The 16,256-nt window shown below is 34.5% G+C and overlaps 2 protein-coding genes across 3 annotated transcripts in view; both read right to left on the minus strand.

Annotated features, from left to right (window-relative positions):
- SYCP1 (synaptonemal complex protein 1) overlaps nt 1-5,780 on the minus strand; it is a 154,570-nt gene extending 148,790 nt beyond the window's left edge. Inside the window, exons 1-7 of the mRNA XM_082458274.1 lie at nt 5,711-5,780; nt 5,134-5,263; nt 3,934-4,018; nt 3,714-3,757; nt 3,478-3,534; nt 2,186-2,350; nt 1,393-1,460 (exon numbers count right to left, since the gene is read on the minus strand). Of these exons, the coding sequence (XP_082314400.1) occupies nt 1,393-1,460; nt 2,186-2,350; nt 3,478-3,534; nt 3,714-3,757; nt 3,934-4,018; nt 5,134-5,241 (527 nt within the window). The 5' untranslated portion in view covers nt 5,242-5,263; nt 5,711-5,780. The remainder of the gene's footprint in view (nt 1-1,392; nt 1,461-2,185; nt 2,351-3,477; nt 3,535-3,713; nt 3,758-3,933; nt 4,019-5,133; nt 5,264-5,710) is intronic.
- A 3,527-nt stretch (nt 5,781-9,307) lies between these two features.
- Nucleotides 9,308-16,256, minus strand: part of LOC309659338 (bile acid receptor-like) — a 31,779-nt gene continuing 24,830 nt past the window's right edge. Inside the window, exons 4-11 of one of the 2 annotated variants that reach the window (XM_082459008.1) lie at nt 15,543-15,683; nt 14,769-14,866; nt 14,525-14,629; nt 14,289-14,388; nt 13,514-13,645; nt 12,981-13,106; nt 12,714-12,827; nt 9,308-9,560 (exon numbers count right to left, since the gene is read on the minus strand). In XM_082459008.1, the coding sequence (XP_082315134.1) occupies nt 9,313-9,560; nt 12,714-12,827; nt 12,981-13,106; nt 13,514-13,645; nt 14,289-14,388; nt 14,525-14,629; nt 14,769-14,866; nt 15,543-15,683 (1,064 nt within the window). In that variant the 3' untranslated portion in view covers nt 9,308-9,312. Of the gene's footprint in view, nt 9,561-12,713; nt 13,107-13,513; nt 13,646-14,288; nt 14,389-14,524; nt 14,630-14,768; nt 14,867-15,542; nt 15,684-16,256 lie in introns of both variants that reach the window. The other variant, XM_082459007.1, reaches the window with a different exon arrangement.

Raw genomic sequence — 16,256 nt, forward strand, 5'->3', positions numbered from 1 at the left:
TTTAAAGGTCAATATAATGTAGTCATATCTTCCAAATATCATTAAATGGTATTGAAAGTTAAAAAAAAAAAAAGACCTCTGGGTGTCTTGAAGTTGCTAACATATACACCAGTTTAAATTTTCCAATGTATAATTTTTCTGCAGAAATGAATTGTTACAGATTAACATTTTATAATAATTTTTAAGTCTAAATATTAGTTTAATGAAGAGCAAAAGCTGTAATATTACATAAACTACATCCTTTAACATTTTCAATAATCTAATAAATGAAAAGGTTAAGAAGTCACTGAAATCACAGGTGGTTTTGTTTTGTTTTCAAAGCCTGTGACTATTCTCTACCACAAATCAGTAGTTCTCAAAGTATGATCCTTGCACCAGCAGCATCCACATCACTTGTTAGAAGTACAAATTCTTAAGTCTACTCCACTGAATCAGAAACTCTGGCAGGGGAGGAGAGGCCAACGACATGTGTTTTAACAAGCTCTGCAGGTAATCCTGAAGCTTGCTAAAGCTTAAGAACCACTGTTCTAGAGAGAGGAACTTTTTATTGTTACTGGTTTTGTAAAATCAAAACAAGTAACTACAAACCTAATTCTTGGACTTCCCTGGTGGCACAGTGGTTAAGAATCTGCCTGCCAATGCAGGTAACACGGGTTGGAGCCCTGGTCCAGGAAGATCCCACATGCTGTGGAGCAACTAAGCCTGTGTGCCACAACTACTGACCCTGCGCTCTAGAACCCACAAGCCACAACTACTAAAGCCCGTGTGCCTAGAGCCCATGCTCTGCAACAAGAGAAGCCACGGCAATGAGAAGCCCGCGCACCGCAATGAAGAGTAGCCCCCGCTCACCGCAACTAGAGAAAGCCCGCGCGCAGCAACAAAGACCCAACACAGCCAAAAATAAATAAATAAAATAAATTAATTAATAAAAAAAAAAGGATGATACTAAAGTTTTAAGCCAAAGTTAATGGAAGAATGATTGGGCCACTGGCAAAAACAGGAATTTGACAGTGAGAATTAGCTTGGAACAAAGTTGAGCCCTCTTCTGCAAGGGTTTCACCTAAAACAATAGTCAAACAAAAAGGTATACAATATACATAGGCAGTTGTAGATATAGGATTATCAGGTACCTTTTTCAACACTAAGTAATGGCTTCCCCTGCCTGTCATTTTAAAAAGTGAGAAGTTATTAGTCAGTGACCACAGTTTGCCAAATGCAAGAATATAAAATAGGTATGTCTTCCTCTTCTCCACAGCACCCAGATAGAATTCTATATATCAATTAATATTATACAACAGAAAGAGCTCATTCAATTTTTGGAAATTATTTTAATAATTAGTTTGGAATAAAAAATAAATTTGTAAAGAACAAATTCATTAAATTATTACTTACTCTTTTATTAAATCTTTATTTTCTTGAATTCCTTCTTCTAATTTCAAACTTACTTTTTCATTTTCAAACTAATTTACAAGACAGAAGAACAGTTCATCACATTTTACTTAGCAAAATAAACATGAGTATATTCATTAAGCAGCATTTCTTTGCTAACATGCTATGATGGTCTATAAGAATTATTTTCTTTGAACACAAAAAAGAACTTTTTTGTCACACTTATGGATATCCTATAAGAATATGGATCTCACCTTCATCAGTCTAAAATTAGGTTTGCTGAATTATCTCCAAAATGTATCTAACAATATTTTAATGTGATATTATCTTCCCTAAACATTTTGAAATGATATTTTATCTTTCTCCTAACCCAATGTTGCATTTTCTCAAAATTTTTCTTTCACTATGCCATAAAATTGAAGCGAAACAGGTTTAAATTTAAAGTTTTATCTACAATGTCATTTTCTAATATGATAAAAAAGACATATCAAACAAAACATCATCAGTAACAGGAACTAATAAAAATTAAAATTCTATAATTAGAATCATTAAATCAATCTTTATCTAAAGTAAATTACTATTTCCCTAGTCATTTGCATTAAGTTTCGTGCAGCCTGTCTTCTGCTCATCCTAAAGTTGAAATGCAACTAATATTAATGAAACTTCAAAAAACACCATTCTTAAAATCCACATCACAGAAACAAGATAAACCCAACTTACCCTGAAATAATACTCTAGTTTTAATAGTATTATAAGATTTACTATACTATATTTTCAATTACAAATTTCATTATACCTGTAGTTCTTGAATGGCCTTCCGCTGTGCTTCAATTATTTTTCTATTTTCTTGCAACTTGTTTTCTTTCTGCTTCAGTTCAGATTCTACACTCACTTTCCACTTCTTGATCTTTTCAGCCTCCTTATACAGTTTTGAATATAGTCTGCTCATTGGCTCTGAATTCTATTATAAAATAGGTTTTCAAAGACTGTTAATAGTTCAAAATTTTAGTATAACCAAACTACAGCTGCCTATTGAAAATATCCATGAGTATCTTAATAGCTGAGACCAAATCTCTCCTCAGTTTATGCCCTAATACCATGCTGAAAGCTATATTAACGTTTTTCTAACTACTAAGGCAATATTAGCTACTTCACTAAGGTTACTGGTCACCTAAGTTATTCCTTGATGAATAATATCAAATAACTTCAAAATGTGCCTAAGCCAGAAGTTAGAAATCTTTAAGTCAATGAGAGAATCTGGCTGGTTAAAAGCTAAAATAAATCAATCTACATGAAATGTGTCAATTTTAGGAATGGTCTTGAAATATTTTGGTTATACAAACAGCTTAAGGATTAACCAAAGGATATGAAGTTTAAGGTACAATGACAAGAAAAATAATAGTGAACACAAGCTCTTTCATTTAGCCTGAGGTTTTATTTGGATTTTATTTGGATTTCCTGCATCATCCCTTTCCACATTATAAGGTAAATGTCAGAGGTTTTCTTTTTTTTTTTAAATCACGCTATTTTCTCCTTGCTGATAGCTCTGTTATCAAAATATATAAATAAATTCCGTATTTCTAAATTGGTGATACCATAATCCCAGCAACAAACAGATAGCACTTTACCAGGCCATGGAATTTCTCTTTGTTTTAAAGACATCTATGTGCCATAAGAATGATTTTTATAACTAAAATCAAAAGTACAGTATATCCTACAAATTCCTTAGACAGTAAACCAGCCAAACAATCATACCTATTAATTCAAGAATTGTTTGTAAAATACTGGCTTAATTCTCAACCTTTTCACACATTGAATTCATCTTCCCTTTTCCATTCTTGATTTTTATGGTTTAAAGTTAAATTGCCCCTTAAGAATTCATGCTTTTATAACTCAGGAAAATACAGAGGCCTAGTGTTTCAGCAAATTCAAAAGAAAAGCAAAGTGGCGAAAAGGTTTTAAAGAATATAACTTAACACCTTAACTAAATATTAATCCTTTTGAAGCTTCAAAAGAAAGATAAATACAAGTAATAATAAATGATACTCCAATTACAAGAAATTTAATATGGACGGGAAATCTTCTGACCTCAAAATCAGTGTCTTTTAGTCCCTCCTGGTAATGACAACTGTCAGAATTATCAACCTAAAAAATGAATAAATTTTTCCTATGAGAAAATATTTCTGATGATAGTTTCCAAATAGCAGCAATTAAATACTGAAGACTAGTAATCCAACAACTAAAGATTTTTTTTTTCTTTTTCAAGCAAGCAATTCAATATCTAACTAAACAGGTTATATCTATATACACTATACTTAACTGACCTGTTCAAGCATGGGCAAAAAGTTAACTTTTTGTAAAGCAGGATCTGCAAGACAAAAGACAACTGGAATTAAATATGCCAACATCCTGTTTTATATATTAAGTATCATATCTAGCTTTAATGTCAAGGTTATTAATATAATACTCTTATTTGATATCTAGCAATGTGTATTTTAAAAATGTTTCTATGTAAGGTGATACATTGTTTTTCTAGTCTCCTACCTGAATCAATGTTTTTCCCATTTTTGGAGAGATTAGTCATTGCAAATGGAAAACCAAAATCATCTTCAACACACTTGTTGAAACCCTAGAAACACAAAGAAGTTCTTAAACACACTGTCCCATACCACTCTAATAACTAGCAGTGTAATATGTAATTACATATACAGTATACATCTGCTTAAAAAAGTGACTATAATTGTAAATCCTTTAATGTATAGTGTTAAAAATATCAAATGATTTTGCTCTGTAAACAAAGCAAAAATTTTTAATTTTCACTTATAAGAGAAAGCTAAACTAAAATTACATGATACATGCTTTGTAAGTACTCAGGAATAATTTTAGTGATTTTAATTAGTAGCTTAGAATATTAGTTTTCTTCAATTTCATTATGATCTTTCCCCTGGTAGAATTGAGAATTTTCTTCACTGAATAGCATTTTAATGTTATACTCTTTGGCTATAGAGACATAAGAATTTTTCTACAACATAGAAAATCAAAATATTCATTGCTTCATCCTATTTCCAACATAAAGTTCCACATAAGAAATTTATTTTTTTTAATGTATTTTTTTTTTTTTTTTTTTTTTTTTTTTTTTTTTGCCACGCTGTGCATAATGCGGGTTCTTAGTTCCCTGACCAGGGACTGAACGCATGCCCCCTGTAGTGAAAGTGCGGAGTCTTAACCACTGGACCGCCAGGAAAGTCCCCACATGAGAAATTTAAATAAATTACTAAAAAAAGCTCTATTCCTCCTTTCCAATAAGAACCTACTACACGTACGAATTTCCCTTTTATCCTGTCAACCCGGAAGCTCAGAGTCAAATTTTAACCTCAAACACTGATTTTTACCAGTATGTCAACATATTTGTCCAAATTTTCTTAATTTTCCTTGATCCTAATATTCTTCTAATTTATATTTTACTATTTCATTGTATATGTTCATAAGTTGCCTTAAATCATTTAAAGAAAGAGGATTAAAGTAAGCAGGTCCCATTATGTACGCAGAATTCCAAAGCACCAGTGATTATTTCTTTAAATGAATGATGCCTAAACACATTAAGTGTGCTCATTATTCATTCAAAGCAATGCTATTCAAAATTCTTGGGTAAGTCAGACCATATTTACTGAAAAAAATTATAAGATATCACCAGTAAGAAAGTCCACTTTGCCTCATTTACCTAATGAGTAAATGCAAATTTACCTTGAAGAAATTAGAATCTCTTCCCAAAGTCTGAGGTTTCACTGCAGATACTTGACTGCTACTTAATCTCGGTGGTACAAACAATTTAAAGGGCTTCTGCTTTTCCATTTTCTCTTCCAGTCGTAATTATCTATTGCTCAAGATGGGGGAGAAAGTGTGTTACATTGTTGCATTAATGCACTACTTATTCTATAGTAAATGGGTATATAAAGGAATGCGTGAAACGTTTGTTACCATGGAAGCCTACGGTGTCCCTTACTGTCGGGGTGTTCAAAGCAGAAACATCCCCTATTTGCCCCACCATCCCCCCACCACCAATGGCCACGCTGGTGACGTCGATGGATAATCGAGAAACTCGAACTAGGCATCATCGCCGGGACAGCCTGAGAAGAAGCCCGTTACCTCCACCAGCCCTGTTAAATTGCATCACCTCGCCGGGAAGAACTAGTTGAGGTGCTTAGACGACTACGGAGAAGGCGCCGGGGGCTGCCTGCGTGAGGGAGGGCCAGTAACAAAACGTCGCCCAGCTCTGGGTTAGATTCTCAGGGAGGGAACTCGGCACACCTGCCCCCCTTACCTTTAAAAAACTAGCGGGAAACCGCGGGCTCGGTGGTCACGCGAACCGCCACCTGCTGTCTATTAGGGCAGCAGAAAGAACCAACACGAACTTCTGCCTCCGAACCTCGGAAAAAGCGGGAAATCGCTCCAGCCGAGCGGCCAGGAGGGAGGTGCCGGGCGGTTGGCGGTGTAACGGCTAAATAACGGTCGGCGACCTCCGTTGGCCGGGGGCGCAAGACCTACATCTCGCGAGATTTCCCTTTACCTTAGTAGCAATTCTTCCGTGGATACTGTTTCTACTTAGAATTGGCCTTGTTTAAGCTTCTCCTATTGTTAGAGAATGTGAGGAAAACTATCAGGTGCTGTGATAGAATGGAGCTGAGAGTGAAAAATCTATTTCTGTCCTCTAAGAAGAGCTCACAGCCTTAGGGAAGAAACAAGTGCAAACATAATTATAACTCCCTGTAATCATTTAATGGTAGTAATTTTCTAAGGGTTGTTGGGACCCTTAGAAAGGGACAGTGGCCTTTACAGTGGCTTGGGAGTCAGGAGAGAGCTTCACAGACGTGGTACACTTTTGTTACTGCTTCCGTAGAAAACAGAAGGCTGAATAGAGCGTTGGCTAGATAGTGAATGCGGGAAGGGGTGTTCCCGGCTGAGGGACGGTAGGCAAAGGCGCTGGAGTCGTGAGAGAGATGAGTCCAAGAGTGAGTGAGTCCAGGCAATGCGGTGTAGGTGTGTGAGGACGCAAATGGGAAAATGATGAGACTGGAGACTTAGCAGATGTGAAGGCGTCTCGAAGGCTTTTGGATTTTAGCCTTTATGGATGGGAATCTTGAGGAAGTTTGAGCGGAAAAGGACGCATGATCAAGTTCAGAAGAAAATTTGTAGTATGAAAAATGGTTTAGGTTTATGAGACTGGAGTTAGGGAGACAGTTTTAATAGCCTGGGTGAGTAAGGTATGAGACCTGAGCTATGACAGTGCCAGTAAAGATGAAGAAAATGTGTCAAATGGAAAAGATATTTAGGAAGAAGAATTAATAGAATTTGATGGCTTTTTTAAAGTGAGCAGCAAAAGAGAGAAGTCTAAGATGAGCCCCTGGTTTCAGACTTGGGCTACTAGACACAATAAATATTGTGGGTGCTAGGTACCTAGGTTTGAGCAATAAGACAATGAGTTCTGTTTTCAACATATTGACTTTGTTTTCTAACTTTCTCCATGTACTACAATATAATTGATGCTTTTCCAAAGGACTTTAGTAATATTTTTAAGTAACTCATTTTGTTTTGTATAAATTTAACCTATCAGACGGAACAGTTTCTGATAAAATTACATTTTGAGCTAGAAAGGATGATCCAGTGTAAGGCTTTCATTTTACATGAAACAGTCTAGATACCCTTAAAAAAGATAAAATACTCCCTTCAAGAGATGATACCAGGAATAAATGCACAAGATAACCCCTGGGGGGAATAATTGATACATTTAATTAATATATTTTATAAGTTGAGGGTATAAATTCAATATTCCAATTTTTTTAAGTTTTACAACAGTGAAATATTCAACTATGGTCTTTTTTCTGTATTGAAAACAAAATGCTATTCCTAGTATTAAATTAACTTAAAATCACAGTATTTTATTTAATCAGATCCAGTCTTTCAAAACAATTGTGCTTCCATAGAATCTCACTTTCATGTATTTCACATGAAAAATTTTTAACGTTAATCTTATTCTTACAAGGATTAAAATATTTGTGGTAAGGTTTCAGGTTTTAAGAACTTTATTTTTTCTGCAAAAGATTTTTCTTCCAAAATTCATAAGCCATATTTACCTCTCAGTAAAATGGTTTTGTGTGATGCTTATGTAGAACAAAATTTTTGTGTGTTTGTACACAAAACTTAACACAATGTTTTTAGCAAAAATTTATGTGGGAAATTTCTTGAGCTAAGTACATGAAACACCTAATCACTGTATGAGAACCCACATGGAACACGCCTCAAGATTGTCCCTCTGGAAGATGGGGAGGCTGAGCCGTTTATGACCAGACTCCCATGCCCAGGAGGGTTTGAGGCCTGCCCTCTCGTGACAAGTTTCCATGTGCAAGAGAAACAGTCAGTGTGCAAGGCACTGTCTTCCGCACGTGCAGGTGAAACTGGATGGACTAAAGGGACACAATGCAGAGCATCAGTGATGTCTGTTACAGCCTGAGTGCTGATTTCCTGGCTGTGTTAAAATTCATCATGCTGTCCACTTATGTATGCATGTTATTCTTCAGTAAAAAAAAGTTTATTTAAATATTTTTGTAGGAAATGCATGAACTACAAAGAGGGTGTCATTTCAGAAAAAGAATAAAAACTGAGATGCCTTACACTTAAGATCAAAACTTTCCCCAACTGTTTTGGCTGGAGTTTCAAGATGACCCAGTCCGCTTTTGCTTGCTTCACCAACCACAGCATCTCAGAGTTCCTGACATGACATCAAAGTTTCGATGATATGGAGAATGATGCTGGCCAGGCAGTTCAACTCAGGCTTACAAATATAATTATTCATTTGGTCACTCACTCACTTGTTCACAGAGTATTTGCTGAGCTCTCAGTTGGTTAAGGACTGTGCATGGCACTGGTGATAAAATGATGATCAAGTTCTTTCTCAGCCTTCAAGGAGCTCATAGACCAGTAAGGAGGACAGATATGTCAACAATTAAAAAAAAAAAGAACTTTATTTTTTCTGCAAAAGGTGTTGGCAAAAATGTCAAAATATTGTCTACCAGAATGAGCATTAAATTGTGCTGAATTTCCCAATATATGTTAACATATTTTGTCATTTTAAGTTTTTCAGTATCATCTTGCCATGACAAAATTTTTAATTGGGGCTTATAAAAGATCTCTTTTTTAAAGACATTAAGGGAATTCCCAGGCGGTCCAGTGGTTAAGACTTCACCTTCCAATGCAGGGGGTGTGGGTTTGATCACCGGTCGGGGAGCTAAGATCCCACATGCCTCGGGGCCAAAAAACCAAAAAAACATAAAACAGAAGCAATATTGTAACAAACTCAATAAAGACTTTAAAAATGGTCCACATCAAAAAAAAAAATCTTAAAAAAAAGACATTAAGAAAAAGTAAGAGTTGAACGAAGCTTTGCTCCTCTTTAATAATTTATAAAATGCTATAACAGAAATAAGTTTAAAATGTTAGTTCCTTATCCACCAATCTAGCCTTAAAGAGGTTCACAACTGCTTTTATTCTGATTACAACTGTTTCCACTAAATAATCTCTTTTATGTCTTCAAATAATCTATACATTTTCATTCAATTTTCTACTAAATGAAAAAAAGGCGAGTTTCTTCAGGTAAGAACTCTATTTAGTACTACTCCCTTCTGAACAAACCATGCAGTAACAATAACCATTGCTTCTTTGGGGACGAATCTTGAAAAGAATACTAGATGTCCCTCTAGTGGTGGTCCTATATTCCACAAAATTTGATGAGCCCTTGATGGTGTCCATTTTATGGCGATATATTCGTAACAGCAATTCTGTTCATGTTTTTCAAATCAGTATCCTGTGATCATAGCATAAACAATCTAGATTTAGGAAGTTTAAGACAAACCACAACATTCTAAAATTTCAGCAAAGTGAATACAAATTCCATTTCTCAGAGAGTAAACTAGCCAATTTGGAGTCTTTTGTTTTCCAAATGCTAAGTATTTCTAAGTAGTTGTGATTCAGTGTTCTCAGTTCAGTGAGCCTCCCTATGAGACGAGCAAAATGCTGTAGGTCTTCTGGATGATAAATTTTTGAATATTTGTACAAAATTTGTAAAACTGGTTCTTGTAAATTTTCCACATGTTGCTTATTTTTAACGCACGGACGATCTGAAAAACATTATCACATATATCTTAATGAATATTGGAAAATGGTAGAAGATAATGAATTAATTTAAAACAATACAGTTTTAAATAATAAAAATAGCAAATATTTACTGAACCTTTAATATATGCCAGATTTTATGCCAGGTAACTTGCTTCTATGCAATGTTTTATTTAATCTTCATAATACTCTATGAAGAGTATTTCTTAATGATTAGACAGCATTCACTCATCCAGTCATTGTGCTGGAGATACAGCAGTGAACAGAGACTAAGCTTCCTGCCCTCATTGAGCTTATATTTTGGGTCTGGGAGGAGTAGGGGAGGAAAGAGACATATACACATTTTTTAAATAAAAATATATGACCACAATAAGTGAGAGTACAGGATAAGAATTGGGGGGGGGGGCAGTAGCTATTTTTAAAAGGGTAATCAGAGATAAGATGACATTTAGCAGAGATCCAGGATGGTGAAGAGGGAGCCATGAAACTATCCAGGAAAGAGCTTTCCAAGCAGAAGATTTGTCAAGTACAGTAGAAGCTGTGGAAGGAGCCTGCTTGAAATTTACAGGGAACATATGCATTGAAAGCAGTGTGGCTGTGGTGGTGTTAGCAAAAGGAATAGTAATAGACACTGATAGAAAGAACTTTGGCTTTAAACTGTGTAAAATAGAAAGCCATTAAAGGGTTATGAGCAGAGGAATGACATAATCTGGTTTATGTTGTCAAAGAATCACTCTGGCTACTGTATAAAGAATAGACCCTAGGGAGGCAAGGGCAGAAACAGGATAGTGAGTTAGTAGTTTTATTAGGATGGCAGGGACAGAGACAGTAAGAAGTGGGTGAGTTCTGGATCTATTTTGAAGCTATAGCCAACAAGACTTGTTGCATATTTGATAATGGGTATAAGAGAAAAAGAAGTGAAGGATGACTTCAAGAATTTTGGCTTATACAACTTGAAGGATGGAGATGCCATTTAGTAGAGATGGAGGAAGAATATAAGAGAATTCAGGGGGCAATCAGGAGTTCACATTCAGACATGTTAAATTTTATATGCCTACTAAACATCCAAATTGAAATCTTGAGTAGGCTATTTAATGGAGCTTAGGGTAGCAGTCCAGGTTGGTATATAATTTGGGAGTTGTCAGCCTCTAGATGGCATTTAAAGCCATGAGATAGGATGAAATTTCAAAGGAAGTGCACATAGGAAAAAAGAGAACTGAGGCCTGGGACATTTTAACATTTATCAGTGTGGGAGATGAGGGGGAATTAACAAAGGAGACAGAAAGAGCAGCAACTGAGTAGGAAAACCAAGAGAGTGTAATGTCCTGGAAATCAAGTGGAAAAAAATCATGTCAAGAAGGAGGGAGTGATCAACTGAAGCCAAATGTTAAGTGTTCTAAGAAAGAGGGAGTGATCTGCTCTGTCAAATGTAGCTGACGTGTCAAGTAAGATGAAGACTAAGAATTGACCACTGGAATCTGCAATGCCAAATTACTGAAGATTTTGGTAAGTTATGGTGGAAGGGAAAGGAGGGGACAATATCTGACTGTACTGGGTTCAGAAGTAAATGAGAAGAGAGAAATGGAGGCAGGAGTATAGACAACTCTTAAATTTTTTTTTTTTTTTTTTTTTTTTTTTTTTTTGCTGTAATGTAGAACAGAGAAATAGGAGAATAGCTGAAAGGGGATTTGAGGTAAGGGCAGACACTATAAAACTCTTAAGAGGAAAACATAGGCAGAACACTCTATGACATAAATCACAGCAAGATCCTTTTTGACCCACCTCCTAGAGAAATGGAAATAAAAACAAAAATAAATAAATGGGACCTAATGAAACATAAAAGCTTTTGCACAGCAAAGGAAACCATAAACACGATGAAAAGACAACCCTTAGAATGGCAGAAAATATTTGCAAACGAAGCAACTGACAAAGGATTAATCTCCAAAATATACAAGCAGCTCATGCAGCTCAATATCAAAAAAACAAACAACCCAATCCAAAAATGGGCAGAAGACCTAAATAGACATTTCTCCAAAGAAGATATACAGATTGCCAACAAACACATGAAAGGATGCTCAACATCACTAATCATTAGAGAAATGCAAATCAAAACTACAATGAGGTATCACCTCACACCGGTCAGAATGGCCATCATCAAAAATCTACAAACAAGAAATGCTGGAGAGGGTGTGGAGAAAAGGGAACCCTCTTGCACTGTTGGTGGGAATGTAGATTGATACAGCCACTATGGAGCACAGTATGGAGGTTCCTTAAAAAACTAAAAATAGAACTACCATACGACCCAGCAATCCCACTACTGGGCATATACCGTGAGAAAACCATAATTCAAAAAGAGTCATGTACCACAATGTTCACTGCAGCAATATTTACAATAGCCAGGGCATGGAAGCAACCTAAATGTCCATCAACAGATGAATGGATAAAGAAGTTGTGGCACATATATACAATGGAATATTACTCAGCCATAAAAAGAAACGAAATTGAGTTATTTGTAGTGAGGTGGATGGACCTAGAGTCTGTCATACAGAGTGAAGTAAGTCAGAAAGAGAAAAACAAATACCATATGCTAACGTATATATATGGAAACTAAAAAGTAAATGGTTCTGAAGAATCTAGGGGCAGGACAGGAATAAAGACACAGACGTAGAGAACAGACTTGAGGACATGGGGAGGGGGAAGGGTAAGCTGGGACTAAGTGAGAGAGTGGCATGGACATATATACACTACCAAATGTAAAATAGATAGCTAGTGGGAAGCAGCCACATAGCACAGGGAGATCAGCTTGGTGCTTTGTGACCATCTAGAACAGTGGGAGAGGGAGGGTGGGAGGGAGACGCAAGAGGGAGGGGATATGGGGATATATGTATATGTATAGCTGATTCACTTTGTTATAAAGCAGAAACTAACACACCATTGTAAAGCAATTATACTCCAATAAAGATGTTTAAAAAAAAAGGCATTTTTTTAAGATGCAAGAAATTACAGCATGTTTGTAAGCTGAAGGGAATGCGCTTATAGAGAAGGCTATTTTGATGAAAATTGGTACATTTGGAATCAATGAGTAATAAAATAACCACAATCTTCATGATTTCATTGCCAAACTTAATCCAAATTTTTACTGCTAAATAGTTTTTTACCTGAAAAAAACACTGTTGTGGCTGCAAGCAGAGCATATTCAGTATTAGTAATACTAAGCTCACTCATTCTTCTACAGAAGTAATACAGTGTGGTAATAAATTCTTCAGCAATACCTAAAAAGATTAATATCAAATGTATTTTCATCAGAACACAGTGCAGACTCATATTGCCATTATCATATTTTCTCAAAGCAGTATAAGAAAATGAAACATGTCTGACAAATTTTTTCCATCCAATACAATATTTTGTATTATATGTAATATTACCAGTCAGCATAGCAGAAGGACAATCTTCATTGCAAAATGTTTCCATAGGATAAATAGCACTTCTATCACCACTTTGATCATGACAATTCAGTGAATGATCTGAATGATCTGATATTTTCATAGTAGCTAGTTAAGGGAAAAAATATAAAGTCTGATTTTTTTAAATCTTTATTCGGATAGTAGAGTCAATCTCTCTAATCTCTGTTAAACAGGAAACATTCCCAACAAATGGTATCTTTATAATTTTTATTACTGAAACATGAATCTAGAATAATAGTTCGCGCTTTATATAAACATTATATAGAAGACCCTCCAAAAATGTGTTTTCTATGATGCTATATAAGAAGAATGGCTTTCTTTAAAAGAAAAACAAAAGCTAGAACAATGAATTGGAAAACTATAAACCACTATTATGAAGTACTTATTTGTACACTAACTAGTACAATAAAAATATAATAAAAAATAGCTCAATGTTATATAATCTGTTGCTAAATTTAATAGTAACTATTAACATTAAGATTGAGTTAGTTGACCTTTTTCACTTTCAGAAGTTGATGAAAGACATTCTTTTTGACTGTAAATTTGGGCCACATGAAGGAACATCACTTCAGTTTTTGATCCCTTCTGTAATGCAGTCTGATCCTCATTGGTCAAATTTTCAAATCCTTTATGAAAAGATCACATAATTGTTTGAAATAAATAATGAAAAGATAATTTTCAGGTATAGGATTTAACATTTTTATATTATTTATTTATGATATGAATCCTAACTGTTCCCTTAGAATAATTATGATTCCACATGGTAATATTTTGGGGCACTTTCATCAGAACCAGATAATAATAATTTCCTATGGCAAGAGCAAATTATACATAGAGCCTTGAAGAATTTATTTTCACAGAGAGTTATCTGTGCACGTAACTAGATAGCTAAGTTTTGGCCAACAGTGGCTTCACCTTTTTTTTTTTTTTTTTTTGGTATGGTACAGGGAATTTTGTTTCATGTTTTATCTAAAAAACAAAAACAATTTATTTCCCAAAATAAAAATAAAATAAAACATACAACCAATCATAGTTTGTCTTAACTCGAAGTCTTTGAAGTCACTTGAATAATATTTTAAAATATTTATATTTTCATCCAACTGATTGATTAAAGCAAACAAAGTAAACATGTTTTTAAATTTAGAAGCAGTTTTGTTAGAAAAATAGAGGGTTTTGTTTTCTTAAAATGCCACCTTCCTTTAAAACAAGGAACTTTTTAAATATTACGTATTAAATTACTTTAATTTTTTCCAAAGATAAAGTGATTACCTGGGAGTCTCTTGGTGAAATCCATTAACCTCTGTATATGTAGGACAACTGTCTCTGAGAGTCGCAAGAAGATCAGTTCAGGATTTGCATATCCCTGCAGCTAACCAACAAAAAGAAATAAGATTAATAATTTTTTTCTTTCAAATAACTGTTTAAATTTTAAACTTTTCTGATTAGGCTATTATTTTCTAACATAATGAATTACAAATTATTTCTTGCCAGTAATGAACACATACAAATTTTTCTGTTTCTTCTAATGGAATTGCATATTTTTGATGAGCGGCCACGATGTTGTTAATGAGCTGATGTTCCTCTTGAGTTAGTTCCATGCTCTCCTGAATCTGTAAGAAAATATAGAGGGAAAACTATAATGCATACCTATTAAACAAGACATCAACATTAAAGAAACAAGAAATTTTTTAAGGAGAGTCTTGCCACTTTTCCAGATCTAGTGGTAGGTGACACAAGCTTGCTGTTTACCCCTTCCTCTTCCACTTTGATGTTAGAGTAAAAATTATTCTTCTGCTTAAAATTCTTTCGAAGTCTCTTTGATCTGCACTGGATTTCTGTGAGCAAACCTGTGATATTACAAAATTCACATAAAATATTTGGGGTACAACAAATAACATTATAGGATTTGATGAAAATTGTCTTACATTGTACACGTATGTGATCATGAACTTGCCTTTTCACAAAGAACCTTTCTTTTTTGGTAAGCATGTACAACAGCAGTTAAATTTGCTACATTACTTACTTCTTTTCCTTCCACAACTACCTGTCTACTTAAAACTACACAGTCATCCTAGACATAAATTAAAAATTAATTTTGCATCTCCAAATTATAAATTTAGGCCTTTTTATGTTAGAGAAATTTCCACATTAATTATATCTTGGAAGCAACAGAATGTTAATTGGTACATTGAAGGGAAACCACTAATTTAAAATTCTGCTTTTTGTAGATGAATTATATAACTTTAGGTTAAGTAATATAAAAATACAAGGATTTCCAGTTAAGAAGAAAATATGATTATTACCAAAGTTAGAGCAATATAGTGTAGAACAGATTTTATGGAAATAATTACCTGGATTGGTAACTGGCTATCCTAATTTAGCAGTTGCTGGAGAAATAGCTTAAATCCAGACAAATATGTTATGTTCACATATGTTCAAAATAACTTGGAGAACGTAAGTTCCTAGTAAGGTAAGAAAAACTAAAATCCCCCTAAAAAAAAAAAAAACCACAATGGCACTTACATTCTTCCAACATTCCTACTGCCTTACACTTTTTTAGTCTGCACTCTTGACATTTTCTACGCATGTACATGTCCATTTCACAGTGACCACCATTCTTGCAACTATATACTGCATTTTTGGTGATGCTACGTCGAAAAAACCCTAATAACAAAGCAGAGTTTTTAAAATTTTACTATTAGGTATTCTTAGCTACTTGTTTTTAACCTTCATAGTAAAAGTAATCAAGTTAACTAAATTATTTCAATAAAATGTTTTTTCCCTCAGTAAGAAGGTTTGGTTTAATATACATTTATCTGGATAATTGTTTTAATCCTCTCCTATTTGATATATCTTATTCCATGGTTGTTCCTGTCAATAATCTATTTGGAAATTAAACTAAATAACCCCAACACATTAAAACAACTCTCTATTTTCTATGGTTATAATATACCATCTAAAAGCATTTTAAAACTATATTTTACAGAATATCACGATTCCATGACACATCTCTCAAGGTTAGAAGGAATATGTGCTCATGTAAAATAAAACTATAAGGAAAGCCTCTCTTTTTCTTGCCTCACATTTCTACCTCAACTCATAAAGGAAGAGATAATTTCCAAACTTACTCCTCTGTCCTTCTTCCTTTTTAGCACTTCCCCAGATGAGAACATATTGCTAATTTATTTAGTCCAAGACGTTGAATGGGCCGTTTTGTGTGTGTGTGTGTGTGTGCGT

This window comes from Balaenoptera physalus, assembly GCF_965194825.1.
Source record: "Balaenoptera physalus genome assembly, chromosome: 1".
Taxonomy (NCBI): Eukaryota; Metazoa; Chordata; class Mammalia; order Artiodactyla; family Balaenopteridae; genus Balaenoptera; species Balaenoptera physalus.